The 23,396-nt window shown below is 32.6% G+C and overlaps 2 protein-coding genes across 2 annotated transcripts; one reads left to right on the forward strand and one right to left on the reverse strand.

Moving 5' to 3' along the window:
• Positions 1-19,449: 19,449 nt before the first annotated feature.
• On the reverse strand, positions 19,450-20,799 carry LOC146529288 (uncharacterized). The gene is made up of 4 exons (XM_085202090.1): positions 20,338-20,799; positions 19,924-20,016; positions 19,778-19,832; positions 19,450-19,698 (listed from the first exon to the last, which is right to left on the reverse strand). The coding sequence occupies exons 1-4, from the start codon at positions 20,587-20,589 to the stop codon at positions 19,505-19,507; spliced, it is 594 nt and encodes a 197-aa protein (XP_085058216.1). The 5' UTR covers positions 20,590-20,799; the 3' UTR covers positions 19,450-19,504.
• A 602-nt stretch (positions 20,800-21,401) lies between these two features.
• LOC146529289 (uncharacterized) lies at positions 21,402-23,322 on the forward strand. Its single transcript, XM_085201550.1, has 2 exons — positions 21,402-21,689; positions 21,760-23,322. The coding sequence occupies exons 1-2, from the start codon at positions 21,666-21,668 to the stop codon at positions 22,231-22,233; spliced, it is 498 nt and encodes a 165-aa protein (XP_085057676.1). The 5' UTR covers positions 21,402-21,665; the 3' UTR covers positions 22,234-23,322.
• The last annotated feature ends 74 nt before the right edge of the window (positions 23,323-23,396 follow it).

Raw genomic sequence — 23,396 nt, forward strand, 5'->3', positions numbered from 1 at the left:
CCACTTGTATTATAATTATATGTTATAAATATGTTAGTCGTTTTTAATATTTGAAATTTGTTTATGGTTGAATTAGATTGAGAAAGATTAAAAATTGTTTACATTTTTTATTTACAACCATGTGATTAAAACTGTTACACGTAGCGCTGTATGTATGCTTAGGACATTAGTTGTAAACCGTGAATGGAAAAAGACTAATTCACTTGTACCATTTGTTTACTTTTAACATTCCAAGACATAATTCTCCATGACATTCATTAAATATTATTAATTGCTCAATTCTTGAAGAGTAACTCAACTATACACCAACTATATTCTCTTGCGATGCTCAAATAATGATTGACTTAAGTTTCTGATTATACGCCACAAGTGAACAGCTCTCGAAGAACTCATTGAGCATTTGAAATTAATGTAAATTAAAAGACATCCAATAACTATCTTACGCACAATCATTGTCATACAGTGGCGTCAGGTAAAGTAGTGTCTGAACAGCGACAGCTCTCCGTCAGCACGAGGGCCCTCCGCGAGGCCGCGAGTGTTTTCATACTCACACACTGTAGCGACGTGTTAATTCGTAGACTTTGTTTTTTTTCCGCAGTGATTGACGACTGTGGGAATGTTTCGAAGCTTTCGTCAGTTACCTAGTTCACGCGGCAGCAAGTAAACAGTGGACGGTCAAATAGTCTAAATAACTTCACATGTCGCTCCAATGTTAGGTAGCTGACCTCTCGGCATTTTTTTAAATACACAACAAGTCATAGTTCGCAATAAACCAATTCAAGGCTAGAAACGGATTATAAAAATGATTTTAGTTTCCAATTTGAGCGTCTTTGTCAGCGAGACGTGAAAGTTGTCAGTGGCGCCGACACCAATAAAATAGTCGAAATCTGTGCGCACGCGCGTCGCCGCGAAGTAGCGGGCAACCGTTAATATCCCTGAGTAATGTTTAGCCATGGGAGTACGTAGCGCTATCGCTCTGTGGTCGTTGATATCCACAGTGCGGTGTGAGATAGTATCGACGCAACCTGATCATATATTACACTGACAGGTTAACAATAAAGCAGGATATCTGTTAGCGCCGACGCCCGCAACCAAGGGTGAGGACAAATGGAAGCCAACATGAACCTTCACCTTACAATATTGTGCTTTGTTGTGATTGAAAACATTTTATCACTCACCGATACATTTTACAAATAGCTTCGCCGAAGGAAGTGCGCAGCAGGATACATAAATCGCGCTGCAAGCCGCCTTTTATATGAAACCATTAACAAATTTGGATCATAATGGCGAGTTTTAGATAGAAACTGTCTTATTATATGTACCCAGTTATATTATTCAGCGACCAAATAACAATAGACAAATAGAATTTTCAAATATATTTACATAAATAGTGTGCAATACTCGTATTATAATGCTATAACACGCTGTAAGACAATAGACCGGTGGGTCCTCCCACCTCCCACGTGGGCCGTTTGGTAGATGCTGTGTGCGCAGGCGCATGCTAATCGTTTCTAATCACGGCTCGATCGAGAGCTGATTCATCTAAGTCTTACTAAGTCTATATAATGTTTATTTACCAATCAGTGTAGTTAATGCCGAGCGTGACCATAAAAGGAAATATATTTGTCTAGTGTCGCTCTCAATTAGTGGGTGACGGCGAATCGACGCCATATGTGGTCGCCGAGTTAGCGTCGACTTTTGGAGTATATTTTTGTTAATGATAAATGTAAATGGAAGAGTATTATTAATGTTTACTCCTTTAATTTACTTTACTGCCTTCTATGGACTTGCGGTAGCGTGCTTCCTTCTATTGAGATAATTTTTGTGTAATTTACTATACATAGATCGAAGTATAATTTTTTATTGTTGTTTATTTTCTTCTAATGTATGTATGTATGTATGTATTTGTTCTTTCCATATAATTGAAGATGGAACTAAAACGAAAATATAGTTATTTTTGTATGAAATTATTTGTTAATTATGTAATTTTCTGGTGTGAAATAAATACTTTTTATTTTATGTTATATATTTATATAAGTGTCAATATATTTATATTATACCCACTTATAATATTATACTAACAAACAGAAAATATACACAACGGCAGAACTGACAATTATAGTCTTATCTCGGCTCAAAAACGAATGATACTTAAGTATACTCTTATTATGGCAAAATTACTCAGATGATCTGGCGCAGAATGGTTGAAATTATCAAGGAGAGCGGGGACCGAGAGGTGCTTGAAGGTGGCGCCCAGTGGCTGGTACGCCCAACTCTTTGTTCACGCAACGCCCCCACTCATTACTAGAACGATATGTTTTAAAATTCGCAATATGGGAGTGCAAAAGGCAACATGTGGCCGAACTAAAATATCAAAACTGATATCAATAAGTATATACACGTCCTGTAGTAGGTATATATGGTTTTTTTAGTTTCGTATTTAAATAATTATTTATTTTGTCATAGGAATCACTATTTATTTTAAGAGCAATAAATAAATGTATCTGCAGAAAACATTTATATTCATAAAAAATTACATTTTTATACGAAATATTATATGATACTACTTAAGAATTGTTATTTCTTTACTGTTTCAAAATCCATTTAGGAAATAAGTATAATCTTGTGACTAATATCTTTATAATATAAATTTCTGATTTTTACCGACAATTATCTATTTCATTTTTTTATTATTAAATATCAATTTTATAGTAATTAAAGTGTTAATAATATAATTGATTATTATTGAAATAAGTGAAGATGCCATTGTATTAATAGAATATTGTACGGTACTTCCAATTTGGGACCGGCGCCGTTAACCGCCCACGTTAGAAAAATCTGCCACGTGAGGTCTATTTCTGGGGTCACTTATATAAATTAATGACGAATTAATTGGTAAACAACATATAAGAGGAGGAGATCTATAGTTAAATATTTTTACAATACTTTGAAATTACTTGTTTTCCTATTTTGACGGCTAACATAAATATTTCGTATGTGTCAGTGTGAATTTGTCAGTATTTATATACCTAAATGGACTGTTTATATAAATTTCACTGAAAAATATATTTTAATAAGAATAAAGTCTATTTCAGAAACAAGTGTGCCTATTTAAAGGAACCTTAACTTATCTACGTGCTTACATGTGAAACCAAAAATATTGAATATTTAAACCATCGAAATGGTCACTTAAGTAAATATTCATAAATATAAAACTTAAAAAGATACACTCATAAAAATAAAGCCCATATTATGTTAAAGCAATAAAAAGTTAAATAAGTAAATATAACATAAATTTAAGACTCGTGAAGACATAAAATTAGGTATATGTACCTAGTTAGATAGTTAAGAGAACGGCGCCATTGCGTGTTTAGTTTGTTTAGAGTGACCAATGTCGATGATGAGAACTGGTTCTTACATTACATGGCTACAATAACATTGCAATTAAGTGGGCGTCTCAATGAGGTTCTTTTGTCTTAATGTGTAAACAGTTCTATGTATATAGAGAATATTGATTTTATGACAGTATTCAACTGCTTTAGAAATATTGAATTATCCTGTGTACATGACATACGAACGATTTATATACTACAAAAAAACAATTCATCCTCTATCCCGAATATAGCAAGGTGGGCAGGTTTTCTGCTAGTATTCCTGCTAGTGTTAAGCATTCCGCTACGAACTTCTTGCCACATTTTCGAGGTGTTGCGTGTTGAGTGATTGAATTCAACGCCGCGCTTAATTACACGCAATGCTCCCAGAATTCGACGGAGAACGTTTTGAGAACGAGGTGTACACTAGGTTCCCTCTAACCTGTTGTGTAACGTGCGTGAATACAGGATGAATTTAAAAAAAGAATATTATACCATCGTTCAGTACGGAACTTCCAAATTGTATGACAACACCAAGAAACAAACAAAACAAACAGGCGCCATTTAATTATCAAGTACAAATTAGCAAACAACAGATGTTTCGAAAATGCACATATTACATTAATCCCGCCAACACGAGCCAGCACAGCCTTGTGTATATGCACAGCGTGAGTCAGTATTTTTGAAAGTGACGATTATAAATTAGCAGCGATTCTTCTTAGTTGCTTCACCAACGAACAACTGGTAACGGAAATGACTCGTGCCTCGCTGTAGTGACGGGCAAAGGGACGCGATCTCATCTATTCTACTATTTTCCCTTTACAATAATAAATATTTATATGACTAGGCGTTATTATCATTTTTATGGGAGTTTAGACATGAATTTTTACTTCATTGATAATTTTTATTAAATAAATTGGTTATAAACATGGTTATTTATGTATAATGTGTATTGTTATCTTATTATTAGTATGTTTTAAGTATAACTAGCATGTTGGTTATCGGTTAAAAACTAACTTAATGTAAAATTTATATTGGCTAAATATTGGTTCAACACAAATTATAGGAGGCATTTCTATAGTCTGCTAAACAAAGAGCAGCGTCTTTGGACGAAGTGGACGAAAAGAGGAAAAGCGAGTGACGGACACACGAGTAGACTTTCACCGTCTATTGAAATTTTTATTACCATTTAGCAAGCATAAATTTTTTTGGTTAATAGATATTTTAAGGCATCACTTCAATACTGGTGGCAAGAATCCAAGTAGGTAGGTACATACACTGCTAGCCTGTAGATAAGAAACCGTGAGGCTGTTTTTAGAACTTCTTTAAGCTTCCACAGCTAAGTAATGTCGAATGGGAGTTTACGCAAAATTGTACTACAGTGGAAACTCGATTATCTGGATAGTTATACGGATTCCCGATTATCCAGACTATTAATCGCGATTATTATTTTATTCAACTTATTGCAATGAAACCTAAGAAAATTTATATGTACGTAAATGCGTACATAACTTATATGTGTATAAATCGTTTGCTGGAAAATGTTAATAATTTCTTAATAAACGTTGATTTTTGTTGATATTCACCTGTTACTTTTAATAGACATAACAATTTTGTACCACATATGCACAAAACCAGCTTTTATATAGATTCGATTATCCGGATTTTAGATTATTCGAATGACTAACGACAACGATTAGTCCGGGTAATCGAGTTTCTACTGTACTTTAAAACAATAAATTATTTTTTTTACTAGAAAAGTTTATTTATACCTAAAGGTATAAATGTGGCAAGTAAGCAAGTTGCAACATAACATCATGAAAGCCAATGACGCAACGTCGCATCAAATTTAGTTTTTTGGCGCCACGCATAGATATTACGTGTTAAAATATGGCCGTTACTGGTTTATAAATGAGTGGCGCCTGTCCCAGTCACTGTGGATTATAAATAAGTGAATAAGTTTATAAGTTTTTAGGTTAAAATAATTAAGTTTGCGTAATAAGCTGTATGTAATTTAAATATAATTTAAAACGGACCTACGCGCTGTGATGTAATTGTATTGTGCGTAAGTATGACAATTATAACGAGTTCATATTCAACTTCGGTAAAGCTTAAATAAGTAGTTATAGGCATTTAGACTGTTTTATTACGAGTATATACACTACATAATATGTACGTACGCACTTTTATATAATAAAGTTAATAATTAAAAGAAATCAATATCGTAGATATTTAACGAAAGTATATACATATATATGTCTAATGTCCATAAATAGGAGGATGCCCGAATCTATAACGCTTTTATCATAGTAACGGAGTTGGGACAGTGCATCTAATTCTACTAGCACACCTACTCGTCTTTCTAGTCTGGCAACTTGGTAAGACGGTTTTCTGCAAGATTGCACCATTCCATAACCAACATCTCTAAATGAAAGGTTATTATAGTAACACCTTCTAAAGTTCTGGTTCTGGGTATCTTGTAAATTTATCTTCTTCTGTAAAATAGTATAGAAGTAAAACTCCATTTAAAAATTCAAAATAAACTCAAGCATTTGAAAACATAACACATCTTTCAAAATCAACATAATTTAATTGAATATTAAAATATCAATATTTTCTAATCATACACAGTTATGATAAATGTGTTAAAATTGACTTTCAAATATAATTTACATTTAAAATTAACTTTTAGAATATTGAAGAGATAACTGTGCCCGATACGAGGGCGATGCAGCACGTGGCACGCCCAGGCCGGTATGCAAATTTTTATATCCATGTGTGAACTCGCATTGAACACATCGTCGCACACACACAAACACATTTAGTCTCCATTCATAAAAGCAAGGCACTATCTAGCTATGAATTAATCGCAACATTTGAATATGTTTATTCTTACAAAGGAAGCGGCCATTCAAAAAACCTCGCCCGAAAACAGGTTTGGCACGTGTCAATGAACGGCGGGAATCTTTTGGCCGTCATCCGAGCGGAGTGGCCGGGCTAGATGATTGAAACACTTTAATAGATGATGGTTCAAATATTGTTCTACACTAATTAATGCCTATCAACTATATAATCTGATGGAGAAGTATAATTTAGTCATTTCCTTGTAAGAACTTCGATAATTCCAGCGTTTTTCTGTAGAATCAATTTGCATGCGATTCTCTCCGGTTGTTAAATTATTGTTAAGCTTTAGTTAAAGAGTGAAAGACTTAATAACAGTTTCTTACGTTGTTGCAACAAAAACCGCGTAACTACATGTGCTAAAATTCAAGGCTTCTATTAGCACATTTGTGTTCTTTGTTTTTTTTTTACTTATGTAAGAAGTTTGCGTAAGTATCTACGCGGAGAATTTTTTTTTTTTAAATAATATTTTCTTAAAATATTAGTGTGGCGTCCATTAATGAAAAAAGTAAATTTAGAAAGTGGATTACACTAATCTGAATGTTTTACAAAGTAGGTTATGTCTATATGTTAATTAACTCTAAGTAACTTTAGCGTTTAACTTTTGCTCTCACGTTACAAAAAAGATAAACCGAAAACAGAAATGCTGATATGTTTATATATAAATCAAATATTGACAAATATTTTCAGTTTATTTACGTATTTCAACATATCAGTGGTTTATTATTATGTAATTGCGTACTCGTTGTAAGTAATTATTTATGGTTTTATATACAGTGTAAATAATTAGCTATTCACATTTTTGTATATTTATTTCTAAAAGTATATACTATTACTACTTATTTATATAAATAAAATATTGTATCTCCACTCAATGGAACTCAACTTTTATAATATGAATTTTATATTTAATACACTAACCATTCTGAACGTAAGAAACATACAATATACGAATAATTATTGCATATAAAATATGTTTTATAAACAGTTTTCAGTTCAGCTTGACGCTGCATTCCGTTGTGTCATGTATCCTTCATGTAACAGAGCAGTGGAAGCCTAGTGTTAAGAGTCACGTTAGAGAGCAGCCCTACCTCCCGCCAAATTCTGAGACATTATAGGTTGAATAGCGGACATCAACACCGAACTTTGCCTTGATACTAGAGCGAAGATAAAATGAAAATATGTATCTGAAATTCGAAACAGGTAGGCAAAGAGAATCTAGTGTCAAAACATTCCATTCTCCGCGTTCCAACTGAATAATATTAGGTGGAACTGTGCCGACAAGTCAAGACATAGCATATCTTATTGCAGCGGGGTAATTAAATCAATTTAAATATAATCATTCTCTTAATTTAAAATCGAACCCATTTTACATTTACGCTCTGTTCTACTGTGCCACGATGGCTTAATTTTTTGACGATTTAAGATACTTGTGAGTAGAATGTGACACACTTTTAGTAAGGCGGCATTTCTTCATTCCTTATACTTAGTTAAAGCTGGGCTCTCACGGCTTCATCAGTTGACCCATCTTCTGTAAGCGGGATACAGCGAGAACTTAAACAAAATATTTTATATTATCTATATGCAAAAAAGATTGACAATAATCTTCTATACAGGTAGTTTAATTTTGGAAATGCAATACAAAACATAGTATGAATGAAAGTTGGCGGCCTCCAGTCAACACGTAGGCGGCTGTTGCAAGCTGCCTTAGTTCAGTGGATGCGATCCATTCACAAAACCAGGTGTGTGGGTGTATTGCGCTATTCATATTAACACAGTGAACATGTTTTATAATATCATACTCCTTCAAAGTCGGGGTATCCTTGGGTATCTGTAAACATCTAATTAAATTTAAAACATTCGATATTTCATTCTATGTAATATTTATATATTAACATTCACATTTGCTTTTTAATATATTTTTCTATTTAAATATTACCTATTAGGTATTATTTTCTTCATGAAAAATCTAAATTCGAAACAAGTCGTTGTGCACGGGGTACAAAGTATGACTGTGAATTTTTTATTTTAATTTTTTCGTTCTGGCATAGCGCGGCGTTGAGTTCCACCACTCACCACTCAACACGCAATACCTACAGAATTCGGCGGAAAATGGGGAGCGGAGTGTCTTAACACTAGTTTCCCTTTGCAGCAGGGTAGATGTGTGCGGGATACATTTAATTGTGTGTATGTAAGTATTAATTGATTAAAGAAAAAAAATGATTAAGGCACAACATCAAATCTCACCAGTGATACTTGTAGCTATCAGATTATTATCATTTCATGTCAACACTACTAACCTGTCAATTACAGGCAACATACTAATAGTGTGATTTTGTAACATTCTCAAAAAATTTATAGAATGTCCAAACTAATCTTCAACAGAGAATCTTTGAAAATGTACCTAATTAATTAAATCTAATCATTATTTTAAATAGACAAACCAAACAGGACTTACGAATAAACAGTACATGGATACAGGTAAATGTATATATAATATAAAATACGCAATTAAATATCGAATGTAATTACGTATAACGAGAATTCTACACCGACGTTAGTTTGAATCTAGCCTACATACATTTTAAGTAGAAAGAGCGACGTGCAATAGAGATTGTATAGGATGGCGCTGAGCGGACAGCTAGTTACATGATAACCATCTTACGATCACCAGGGCTTCTTTATAGAGCTGCTCACGTCCATATTTCCAAACAGATGGACGAGCATAATATAAGCCAATTTAGCCGAGCCAGTCATTTTAACCTGCACATAGCAAGGTATGGAGTCGCCGGCGGTAATAAGACAGTGAATTATGAGCTTCGTTTACCTTCGGTGTCACGATTGCTACCAAAAACAGATGTGAACTTGGCAATCGATGCTTTAACAATGCACTTAAACTTAGACAATGCAAGACTATTAAATCACCAAGTAGGTAGATAAGACCTATCGTTGTATACTTACGTATTTACAGAGATTTCTGTACACGTATCCAAAAGGTTAACTCTTAATCCTGTTTTAATTAGAGGCATGTTAAGTTGTTGTCCGACCGGCGCTAACAACGGCGATTGTAAACCTAGAGTATCGGAGACAATGCTAATTCAATGCTAATTAATGTTTAATAACTTTAGCTATCTTTAGGACTTATATTCTTTACAAAGCTTATTGTACGAGTAAATTAAATTTTCCAAAAAAATATATTCTTTCTTGTAGCCAATTAATAATAAGCCCCAAGTCATTCGGAAATGGAGAAAATAACAGGAAATAATATAAACTTATTTGATATATTGTCGTTTCTATACTACACTCAAAACATTAAATATAAAGTTAAGATTTGTTCAACGATGACTTTTAATAAATAAAGCTAGATCACCGTCGGAATCTAATCGGATCTTGTTAACATTATGAGAATTTTCTAGAATCATTCGTCTGAAGACTGTTATCTCTGTTGACTGTTCATATTAGACCGCCATGTTACGCTATTTATTGTTCCCTAATCACTTATCTAGCCCACTATTTATATACGACAGATCTTGTTAGCTTGATTATAGAATATTTTCCATTTGTGTTACCTGTGATTGTTTTTACATGCAAATTGCAAGTTGTAAATATATCGCCGACTGTCCGATTAGCTATCTCTCAGTTTCCATTTATCGCCATAATATTATGCTCCAATATGGTATCAATTTTAATGTGATTTACTTAGTTAATGGTGCATGGGGGGCTTATTGTGTAATAATATAAAACAGACATAAAATTATCATTTACGCAGATAATAATACATTTAATGACTAAAACCTGCATCAAAGGAAAACCAGAATAAGAAAGTCATGTTTGATTTATTTGTAGCACTTTCAATACATCATCTTTGGTCGTAATTATAATTTCTTAGAAAATATAAATACAAACCATTATATTATAAAATAAACTGCTCATTCAACAAACAATTATGCGTCCAGTTAAATGCTATCAACAAATCTATGGGTTAAAATCTCATAACCTTTTGCCTTCAAGACAAACCGATTAAAGTAACGAACTTAAAACTGACCGCGTTGAGGACCCTTTATATGTATCGTACTGTCAACGATTTCGGCTATGTATATCAAGCGAGTAACAAATTGAAATTGAAATGATAAAACTGAGTAATGGAGGAGAGTGTGGTTAGGTATGTTAAAATATTCAAAATCGAAAAAATAATCAAGGTATATGAAACTTAAAGCTATACGACACGTTGTGATATCATAATTATATGCATTTAAAAAATATTCATTAGCGTATAGACGATTCAATCAATAGCTGCGCACGCGCACGCGCTCGTCGGTCGTCCGCTATGAATGAGGCGCAGTGAATCACGGCGTCCATTGATGCGACGCCCCCGCGAGCACGCCAGCACACGAGCACGCCAGCACGCGCCTAACAAACGCATTATTTGCCAATACACAGTATTGTTTCATTGGCACCGTCGATGCCTTTCACTTCCTGTGTATTTATTATAATATTTATTATCACTAAAATAAAAACTATAAAAGAGAAAAAGGTTACCTATATGAGTATACTAATGGCCAGTTTCGACTCTAAATATTTTGTAAAAAAATTATGTGTGTGTGTTTTTATATTTTAAAGTTTTTGTTACACATTTTTAAAATATTGATCACAGTAGATTGAAATTGTTGAAAAAATTTACAATTAATTTAATTACTTTTTTATATTTAGGTAATTATATATAAGTAGTATATATAAGTAGTAGAATATTATATAATATAAGTAGCAAAAACATATCAAATTGAATACCTACTTAGATTTTGTATAATCATGAGAGAAATTAAGTAACAAGGTAGAAAAATTGTAAAAAGGTCATAATATATTGTGGTAGGCGATAGGTTAAAGTTCAGAACACGCTTATTTTTTCGACTAACACAAAAGAATAAACACAATAATGAAAGAGCTTCTTTAAATTATTTTGTCATATACAAAATAATTTAAAGAAGCTTAAGTATATAAAGTATATAGTATTATATATAGCATAAAATCAATACAGCGGTAATGTGATGAAAAAATATAAATATCATATGTAAACATAATAGTGAGAGCGAAATTCAAAATTTTATACTAATACTAGCGGACGCGCGCAGCTTCGCTTGCTTATTTAAGGGTGAATTCTAATAAACCACGAAACATGTGTTCAATGAAATATTTTTAAGAGTCTAAACTTAAAATTTTATAAAAATCGGTGATGATTTAAACATTTTTCCATACAAACTTTCAACCCCTTATTTGCACCCTTAGGGGGAGAATTCTAGAAAACCATGTAACAAATAACAATAAAATATTTTTAAGAGTCTAAATTTCAAATTTTATAATAATCGGTGGCGTTTTAAAGATTCTTCCATACAAACTTTAAACCCCTTATTTGCACCCTTAAGGGAAGAATTCTAGAAAACCATGAAACACGTGTTCAATTAAATACTTTTATAAATCTAAATTTCAAATTTTATAAAATTTTTTTTTCCATACAAACTTTCAACCCCTATGTCACCCCTTTAGGATTAAAATTTTACAAAATCCCTTCTTAGTGGGTGTCCAGATTACAAAAGTAAACATCTGTCCAAATTTCACGTTTCTACGCACAGCGGTTACGGCTGTGCGTGCGTCTTACCTCAGTCAGTGAGGACAAGTCCTTTTATATATATAGATAGCTATATTATTCTAATATCAATTTTTAAACGTGATCATGACATGCTTTAATAGTAAATTAATTGACTCAAATTATAATTTAAGATGTGCGGATATTATTACAATATCTTGAGTTTTGATATACCAGTAAAAAATATCGCCTTGACATTTTAAGTCTGCGAGGACGGATAAGTGAAATAGTCGAGCTTCTAATAAATGATCTTTTCGATATTAGACGGGCTTAAAAGGTAATTACTGGATGATATTAGCACTTCTTCGTCCCCTATGTATTACTTTGCACTATGATATTAAAATATCGGAGATTAATGTAATGTGTTTTCTTAATCACAGTTTTATATCTTGTCTTACGTATGTACCCATATTAAATTAGCAAGCAAGTTTTTGTTAAGTACATTGTCAATTTTTTTATATAAAATGAAGATGATAGATTTCATAATATTATTATTTTTGTCAGCTTCAACAGGAAGGTAGGCAGAGAAAAAATAGTGCTAAGACAATACGTAACCCACTTTCCGCAGCTCTGGGCAAGGCGTATAGTAGAGTGGCGAAACTCAAAGAATAAATGAAAATATGACATACTTATTTCGTTTCACGAAGGGGAATCGAACCCACAACATTCGCGTCCACGATTATACGCTTGTGCCACTATGCCACACCGGCCTATATACAATATTTCCAAAACTTTAAATAATTTAACAGATGAAAGATATTACATACTAAATGATATTAGAACATTTTAACATTTTACTCCCTTTAGAGCATTCTATGAGTGGAACTCAAATGGAATCTTCGATATACTTTTTACAAATTAATGAATACTTAAAAGTGTTTAATCATAAGCTCTTCTCGATTATACGACATAGAGAGGTAATTTATCTAAAAACGTTACTTAAACTTAACAGAGCCAGAACTGGTGTCTCCACTTAGACGTGTCGCGCTTACTAAGTGTCGGCGCTCTGGAAAGTTTTAACGATTTTTAATGAATTTAAATGTGTTCTTAATTATAAACTGGTTCAGGTGCGTTCACCTGCACTCGCTCCCGGGCCCTGTTACGCGTTCTAATGCTTGATATATCCAAACATAAACATTAAGATAACTGCCAGTGCTGCCAGTGCCATGTCATAAAACAGTAGGAGGAAAATTATTATACAATAGTCACTTCCGTTGACCAAAAATAGCTCTAAGTCTGGTGACAATATGTACCTACTCTACGCGTATAAAAACACTATATATTCTTTACTAAAGACACGTTTATTTACGATCCAATTAAAATATTTTAATAAACAACGTTTTTGTTTTTACATTTGTAGATACTGTTACGCATAATTTAGTCATTATAAAGTTTTGTTTTTAAACTAAAAAATGCTTGCATTGATTGTTATTTACTTTGGATTCTTCTAGAAATATTTTTTTTTAGTTTCATACTGTATCCCGTATATAGAAGGGTAAGCAGAGGAAACCTAGTGTTGTTTCCGTTCCCCACTAGCCGCTGAATTTGCCAAGCATTGCGTGTTGGGTGGCGGAAGTAGACGCCGCATTTTGCCTTGGTACCAGAGCGAAGAAAATGAAAATATAAATAAATACTTATTCATTCCCCCGAATGGGAATCAAACCTACAACCGTTGTGCTTATAGTCACATACATGCCCCCCTGCGCCACGACAGCCTTAAAAAACCTTACAAAGAAAAAAAATATAGTTCAAGAAAACTCTAATTGATCTTATCTTTTGTTGTTGTTAGCAGTTAATTCTATTTTTAATAGCTCTATATGTCGATAAAATAGTGATTGCATTGGCAATATACGGCGACAAGTTATTTAAGAATACTATATTTTAATATTTATTCGTTGCTACCAAAGGAGACGTAAATCCTTAGCAATTGCACATCAATTAATTTAATTCTACGCGCCACTCTGCAGACATTAATGTTATAGAAGCTTCTGCTTGTAAATCCGTGTATTATATAGCACCGTGTAAACCGATAATCTCAGTTGGGATTCTTTTGACCCTTTTACGATACTTGAGAATCATGAAGGTACTTAAACCGATATAACCATTAAAATATCTAATAATTAATTTATAACTGACGCCATATTCTGAATTACATATTGCATAATGAAAGTCAAGAAATTAAATAGACAGCTAAAGTGTGTAAGTCACGCTCTTAAATCAATATTTGTTTATTATACTCGTACATAGGTACTTCTATTTAGTATTTAGCTTCATACTTCACTCGCATGCCACAATGGCACGTAAACTACAAGACGTTTCGAAGCAACATCTTCAAACACTGATGACTTGTTGCTCAACGGTGTTGTGAATGAATCTAACATCCGGTCGTATATGGCTGGCAGTTGGCACTTGGCATTAGACGTGCAACCTAGAAGTTAGACGACAACTGTTGCGGAAGGCTCTGGGCTGGTGGGAGGAGGGGAGAGGGGAGGGTGGTCCACGCATGCGCGTTGCGCAAGCACAGGCGCCGGTGAATGGAGCGTCGAGTGGGCGACCGTTTTTATCAATGGAAGGCGAATTCGAGGTGTACGCACGACCGTGTCACGGCCAGCTGCCGGCCCTGTCGGACCTTGCTAATGAAAATGTCAACACGGGCATACCAAGTCATTTTTTAGAGAATAAATGTGTTGAAACTAAAAGGCTGATGACATTTACGACCTTTCTGTGTGAATAACTCACGTGAAATGTTGCAGCTAAGATGGTAGAATGGCGCCGTTTCGTCATTTTGAATTTTATACTATGATTATTATGTAGATATAGGTGCAGTTTATACAATGTGATCGAATTAGTATATATGAAGATACTATACCTATATGACTCGCGCTACGATAGGTAAAATTGAAAAGAAATTCAATGTACTTTAAAATACTTTTCATATGCAATATACATATCCTTTGGAATTTTAAGAAATCTTATGTGAGTTGCCTTATACTTCCCGCTGCTCCCAATAGCTCACGTGGTGACTTTAATAGATATAGAGTTTTTTGCTAGTTAAGTTATCAGTCACTCATTTAGTAATGAAAGAGTTTTATACCTATTAATATACATTGACATAGGATAATACACTATTTAGTTAAAGAATGTTTACTAGTGAATTGTTAATAAAGATTTGATATCGTTCCAAGTAAAGTAGGATTTTCATGTTACTACACGAACAATCTTGTCCAAGGCGCGCTCAATGTAGATAAGGAATTCTAAGATTATCTACAGGCCATGTTTATACAATTAATGCTAGCCAGCAATACCCAATAGGAATTACAAATACAATGTTATATTATAAAGCTATATCTATTGTTCATAAATTGATACGCATTTAGATTTAGATAGCTAATGTGACAGACGATAAATATATATAGTTTATATTCTAGTGAATTTGAAAGGAAATAATCAATTTATTTAATTGCTTTGGCACTGTTAACGCCTCCACGCAGCCTTCGCTCAGATTTAACTATGACGTAGTCGTTGACTGTTGGACATTGAGAAACAAGTTGCACTAATTTTGGAAATGACTGCATTAATGTTTCTCGTGTTTTGTCTTTGCGAATGTCCACCTGTCGTCAAATACCTAAAGTTAACTTAAGGACGGCTCCTTCGATTAAATTAAATCAGCTTCACACTGTATCCCGCACACAGCAGGGTAGGCAGAGGGAACCTTGTGTTAAGATACTCCTTTCCCCACTTTCTACCGAATTCTGGAGGTATTGCGTGTTGAGTGGACGAAGAGAGTTGCCTGGACATGAGAGCGAAGAAATGGAAATATAAACGTAAATAAATATTTCACTTCCTCGAGTGGGGATCGAACCCACAACCGTCGCGTTACAGTCACACCCTTGTGCCGCTGCGCCATGACGCGACGGCTTCAATCGATTAAATCATTAAAATTTTAATAGGATTATTTTACTATTTATAGCTTTCTCTATATTGATATCTTAAGCATACTACTATATCAAATTGTATATAAATATATCTATAATATGCACTATTAATTTCCTACAGGAAAATGTACGGCTTATTCTAACAGAAGCCTTTATACTATCTCAAATAGTTATTTAAGAAATAAAGGCTAGTAGAAGGCAATATAGAAATCGCTATCGGCCGCAATAAACGCTAAATGCGGTGCAATTATTAACCTTTATATCATGAAAACGGCATCTATTTCATTTAGTGATTGATATTATAAATCTGCGGAGGCGGGAAGGCACGCGAGGGCGGCGTGGGTTACCGGAAGGAAACCTTAACTTTTGGCCTGCTTATTCTAATGGCTTTTTGGCATCTCATACTTAGAAATCTGTGATTTTTAACATGAATTTATTGTTTGTTCTACATTATGGATAATATGACCTTTATATTGGCTGTGGGTTGAAGGTCTGATGTACCTGTATGTTGCTTTGTAATTTTAAAAATGTTAATTCTTTAGCTTTTGGTAGTATGTATCTATTGTAATTTTTCTTTGATTTTTTTTATATTTTTCCTAGGTTTGCTAAGACAAACGATTGCATAGGTAGGTATGTCACAATGTTATTCGACTAAAAAATGTCTCTAAAAAGTCAGCAAACAGGAAACAAAATGTCTTAACCCTGCTCTCTCCGCCCTCCACTACGTCTTGTTTCTATTGTCACATTTTTAATTTTCTATTATTTGTAATGCAGAAAAGTAATTTATGTTTTCTACTTAAATTAATGTTTATCTATTATATCATAAATAATGTGAGCACCATAGTTTTTCATTAGTTATATTACATTAAGACGAATTCTGCTAGTTAAAGAAAACACAATTCCAAAACAAATGATGGACGTCCTACATAAGTAGCTTATATTAAGATAAACAAATATCCACTAACTAATAATTCTCCGCAGCCAGGAAGTATTTTCTAGTTTTGATTAAATATTTAAGTTGTTTTCGTATGCTAACAGTCGCGTTCAAAGTATTTCCGGTGACAGTCGGCACAGCACACGCCAAACCGGTCGAGATCGAAGCTGTGCACGAGATGTAAGACACGCTTTGGTTATATCAGGAGATAGATGACCTTATAATATTTGAATGAAATTAATGAAAAATGTCTTCGTGGTGGCTATCTTCAACAACAAACTATAGTTTCTGTGATTTTTTTTAAATGTTGCTTATAATAGAAAAACACACGTTGAACCTACAAAAAAAGCATTAAATATTTTAAAGAAGAATTCTTGAAACTCATCTCATTACTGATTTTTTTAATTACACGTCAAAAGAAATAGAGAAATATCACATTTAAATTTTTATTATTTTTTAACTTACGTTTGCGCCATTTATTTAGATTAACACTTTCCGATCTCTCGTGTGTGTGTTACACTTACACATTAGACACCGCTTACTTTATAACATTCCAGCTTCCTATGATAAAATAAATTCTACTTCGTAAAACAGACGGACCAATGAAAGTCTAATACGCCTCCATTTTTAATCGTATTGATTAATTCAATGTATATTAATCTTATTAATATTAATAATATACATATAATATACCTTTTTTATCAGAATACAAATAATTTTATACTAAGATAGTGCTAGTGGGCGGAGCTGAACGACACAGTATTTTTTTAAAGTTTTAAGAGCAACTTTACAATTTTTCTACGACGTTGTGTATTTAAGGTTTTATTTAGTTAAGAAAAGAAGTCTTACGAAGCTTGAGTCTCGATTCTCTCGCCAGAGTTACCCAAATATAATATAAAAAGGATTAAGTAAAATATTACGCTAATAAATGAATGAATCAGTGTTATTATTGAAGTAAATTATGTTGTATTTATAGCAAAATTACAACAAAAACTCAACTATCACAGTCTGTGGCTAACCAAAATTAATCACCTATGAGACGATTTTTTCTAAGAATACCATGCTTCATTAAGTAGAATTAATCATTCATCGTTACTGAATAAATATAATATTTATACAAATACGTATTCTTATCACAGTGCAACACCAATCCAACATAATATTATGTTTTATCCTGTTTTAATTTTATTACCTAGTTTATTCAGTTATTAGCAGTAAAAAATTATAGAAGTCGACTTAATATTGTAAATATTACCTAAATTGTAATATAAAGCGAAAATTGAAATAGAGAATATGCAAATGTCATTTGTTATAGACATTTAATCATGCAACATATGGAAGTGTTTAGGCCTACTTGTTTATAGGCACAGAGATTGTGTTAAATTTATTTTATGTATATTTTATATTAGAGAAATAGGGTCAAGACAATTCGTTCGCCAGCACTTAAGAAATTACGTGTTGTAGGGCGGGGCTTTACGCTGCATAGTCTTATCATCATCCCTTCTATTAGGGATTGAACCCACAACGATTGTTTACAGTGAGACGCTGTCCAACTGCGCAACGATTGCCTCAAAAATAAATCAAATCTTAAGAAGATTTATAATATCAGCTGCATTTTAAGAGTTTGTTTATTCGCATTAATCTCAGAAACTACTAGAATTGAACACAGAAATAAAAATTTCAAATCTATTATTATATCTATTCAAAACTGGGGTGATTGAGAAAATTATTACCTAAGGTTATGAGTACAATACTTACTCAACCCAACAAGCATTTCGAAAATTTTATGTCTCAAATTTTTCATTGTGACAATAAAATGACAAAGACCACCCAAGATAAGGAAAATTTTAAGTTTGTTTCTTATGACGTTCACTTTATTTTCATAATCCATTGTCAGAATTAGGATTGCAATACAAGCCATCTTTTCTCAAAATTTATATATGTTAATAAATTATACTTTTTATAAAATTATTAAATATTTCACTTAGTTATTATTATCAACTAATAAAGATCTCTTTTTTCGTAAGAAATTGTGATGTTGTAGGGTACTATTTTATTTTAGACATAATAATTAAGATAAAGACGGTAAATCTTAGGTCAAATGTCACCTGGCTTATTAGTAAAGGGTTACAACCAGTAGTTGTATGAGATGAAAGAATAATTTGTTTATATAAATTAAACGCCGATGCGTGGGCGGGAAGTGAGAGGGAAGTGTCGCGTGCGCAGCCTACGCGTTCGTGCGCTTTTTTACCAAGTTTGACTACTTTGTCGAAAATAAGCATTGGCGCCAGTCTTGCGGTTTCTATTTGTTATTAACAAAATTAATAGTTGACAGCAATATATTGTTTTGAAATATATAACTTATTGTTTTTTATTCTTTCGTATTTGTAGATAATTTGGCTCGACAATGACAAAATAGTTAGTTTCTCGTTCTTTTTTCGCATAGCAGAGTGCAGTAGGGTCGACAAGTGGCCACCGTGAAGTTAGATAAAAATGTTAACTTCAATTAATTTCTGGAGTAGAGAACGAGCCAACAATCAGTGCTTAATAGTTATTTTGCCTTACTATGTACGTATAATAATAATTTTACAACATTACGTTGTTTTAAGCAGTTCATATTTAATAATAAACAAGGAACTAGAAAAAATGCTAATAAAATAGTATTAATATATGTATTGAATAATTTTCTTATTTCCTATCTAAACATGTATAGTAGCGCCATCTAGTAGACTATGCGAAACTGCGTTGCAGCTATAGGACCACAAAGGTTCTTGCCTCGAAGCCAGCCACCTAGATGGAAACGTGTACGGCTTGAAGGCACTGAGGGTAAAAAGTTATTGCCGTCGGGTTGTTCATAAAGTAAGCTTAGGTACCGATGCGGACCGGAACCGCGAGGTGGCGCTGGTGACTTGTAACCTGCAAGCAAATAACATACCCATGAAAAATATTTTCCTGTTCATTTTTTTAAACCAGTAAATGTTTTAAATATCTTTACCTCTATAATCTATGCCAGCTGTTTTGATGGCGTCTTTGGCTTTTAACGCAAATCCCTGAAAGATGTATTAATAAAATATTAAAAATAAAAAAACTATGTTATTCTTTTACCCGTATATATATTATAGTAAATAATCATAAGCTTACCGGTATATTAGATTTTATCATATGCAAGTAAAACATATCCTCTACTTGCGGCGAGGCGTCTGGATCAACCATAATTAAAGTGTAAAATTTCTTCTAAAATGAAATTAGTGAAAATTTTAATCCCATCCAAAACATAAATGTGAACTGAGAGCTAAGTTCAATAAGGAATAATACCTCGCTGTGACTTCACCTTCAAAAGATTTGATTGAGATCTTTATAGGTGCCAAGTTTTGTGTTTAATCATTTTTTTGGTAGAAGCTGTATTACTTATATATAGAATTCAGTACACCTACATACAGCTTGTACGGAACTTTTGTTATTAGGCTTCGTTGAAATTTTATAAATACAGTAGTATTATGTCACTTTAAAAGTAATCAATAAGAATTAAATTATATTCAATAACATCATACTTACAGAATCAGCCAGTGGGTATTGAAAGACTGGTTCTTCTAGAAATACTTGTTTAGGGAGTAGCACATCGCAATTGTGGTCGTTTACAATAGTGCCTCCGACACTGGTAATGTTTAAACCTATTAAACGATCGCAGCCTTCTAAAATATTTTTTATTTCCATAAGTTTACATTGTGAGGTGACACATGATGCGACATGTAACATAAAAGGTAATATTACAGCCAGAACCAGTGATATTTTCATATTTCTAGCCATTTTAAGTAAGTTAGTCACAGTATTGGTAACTTTTCTGAGCTATATTTACAAACTGTACTCCTTACAACTACGAAATGAAAACAATGGTTTTAAGGAACCATAACATACATTATGAAATAAGTATAAGAACGTGCTTTTTTATACAATCAAACATTTTTTAGATGATTTTAGCTGGCAATTTTAAATAATAAAGTAATAAAAGTGCACAATTGACTTCTAATAAGGTTTTGCTTCACGGGCTGCACACTCCAGTTAATTTTATACATTTATACTTAAGTAATTTTTTTTTAGCTTCACGCTGTATCTAGCACACAGCAGGGTAAGCAGAGGGAACCTAGTTTTAAAAAACTCCGTTCCTCTCTTTCAGCCGAATTCTGGAAGCATAGCGTGTTGAGTGGCAGAACTCAACGCCGCGCTTTGCCTTGACACAAGAGCGAAGAAATGGAAATATAAACGTAAATAAATATTTCACTTCCTCGAGTGGGAATTGAACCCACAACCGTCACGTTACAGTTACACCTTTGTGCCGCTGCGCCACGGTCTCTTAATATTATTTTTATTATAAATTCTTTATTATTTATTATCTATTCTCACACATTACGTTTAAGGGAATAAAATTTTTGGTACTGTTATGTTCCACAAACGAAGCATTATATTAAAAATTTCTTATTGTATTATTTTAATTTCTCTTCATTAACAAAAATGTTATTAAATTTGTTATATTTTCATATTCCTATTTTTAAATATTCTAGGTAAAAATCTAAGAATCTAAGCCGTTAATTATAAATATTTTGACAAATGTCAAACTAATTGGCATTAAAATTTTTAACGTAAAATGTCAAGTTACTATCTATTACTATTTACTACTATTTAATATTTCTCTAAAATCCAAAATATCCAAATCTATAATTCAATGACTAAATTTAAATTCTATGACTTGCTTATTAAAACATATTAGTCAACTCTCATTTTCTTTTGGCTTAAAACGGATTTCTCTGTTTCACAACATCGATATATTCTAATGTATACTCTTTGTTTGTGTTGTTGACTACAATTTCTTGGTACTTACCTTAGCGATGGAATCTCATCCTCTAAATTTAGTAAGTAAAATAAACAATGTTTTCTATATATTTCTTTATTCAATTCATTAAAGTTACAATTACGTTTTAGGCTCATCAACAACATAGAAGAGCTGAGGCTCACTTAAAAAATAATCGATATGACGAAGCCATACAGTGTCATCACAATGCTGCAGAGTTGCTGTTAGATGCAATGAAATCAACAACTTCTTCAGTAGCTTTAGAATCAATAACTTTGCAACATAGTTATCATCTAAAGCAAAAAGATTTGATTAAAAATAAAAAAGAACAATATGTGAGAGTTAAAAAAGCATTAGAAAATATAAAATGTTTAAGTAATGATCCCAAATATCTCCTTCAAGGTAATGATGTAACAAAGTTACAAGTAGCTATATGCAAAGCTTTAAACAAATCTGACAATCTATTGAATGTTTTAAATAATAAGATTCAATCCACTGAAAAAGCCATAGTTAAAGTTACTGATGTGAGTGATGAAGTAGAATGGAAAAGAGATGGTAAAATCCCAAGAAAATATTGTGGAAGAACTTCAAACTGTAAACCATGATTTAAATACAACAGTAGAACAACTTTTAGTACATGTGGAAGTGCTGAAAGATGATAATGCTATTTTAAAAGAAAGAATTAATTATTTAGAAAAAGAAAGGACAAAATATCTCAACATCCAGTCTCAAGATGATTCAATGGAAAGAAATGATTTTTCAGCATTAAGTTTATTAAGTGATGGTTTTGTTAAAGATTTCAATTCAAAAGATTCAACATTAACTAAACCATTTAATATAAATGCCTTTAATTAACTTCATGCCTTTATGTATTTCTTTTTTTATTTATTGTTTCTTACACTATAGAATTATGGTCCATGCTAATTGTTATGTACATTTCTTCAGATATGAATAATACATTAAAATATGGTACTCCACAATACTTGTGAGACAATTTAAATGATATGTCAGTAGTGTGGGTTCACCTAACGATTCTGTTGTCTAACATTATTTTACAAAAATGCAGTGGAAAATTTTTATAATATATTAATTATTATCATTCATACCATTTTACAATTAAGAAAGAATTTAATAAAACAAAATGAAAATAATTTAAGTTATAGTCATTACCTCAAGTCAGTCATTCGAGGCCAATCGTAGTTGAGGGTTTGTTGAGGGCTTGAGGAAATGAAATATTTATTAAAATTTATATTTCCATTTCTTCACTCGGGTTCGAGGCAAAGCGCGTCGTTGAGTTACACCACTCAACACGCAATGCCTCCAAAAATTCGGCGGAAATGAGTGTCCTAACAGGTTCCCTCTGCCTACCCGGCTGTGTGCGGGATACAGTGTGTAGCTGATTTGATTTTTTGATCATTACCTTGAGTAGGGATCTGTCCCCATGGTTTCTAACCAACAACTATGACTACCCCAAAAAGCCTCAAAAACTAAAATATGAAATAATTAACTTAAAATTAATTCATAGCTGCTAATTATTGGCTTGATTTCAACCAACAAAATGTAATTATATGGGAAATAGAGATCAATTATCATGTAATCAATTTGTAAATTAATATAGGTCTAGCAATATCAATTAAATTGGTGTATGTATTATACTGTGTGTAAATAAATATAAAATATTTAGACATACACAAATCTTTAATTTAACTAATTCATATAATTTAAAAGATTAAAAATATTGCTGGCATGTATGCATTTTTTGTTAGCT

This window comes from Heliconius melpomene, chromosome 18 (assembly GCF_056956725.1).
Source record: "Heliconius melpomene rosina isolate 202511_hmr_F chromosome 18, ASM5695672v1, whole genome shotgun sequence".
In the NCBI taxonomy this organism is placed as follows: Eukaryota; Metazoa; Arthropoda; class Insecta; order Lepidoptera; family Nymphalidae; genus Heliconius; species Heliconius melpomene.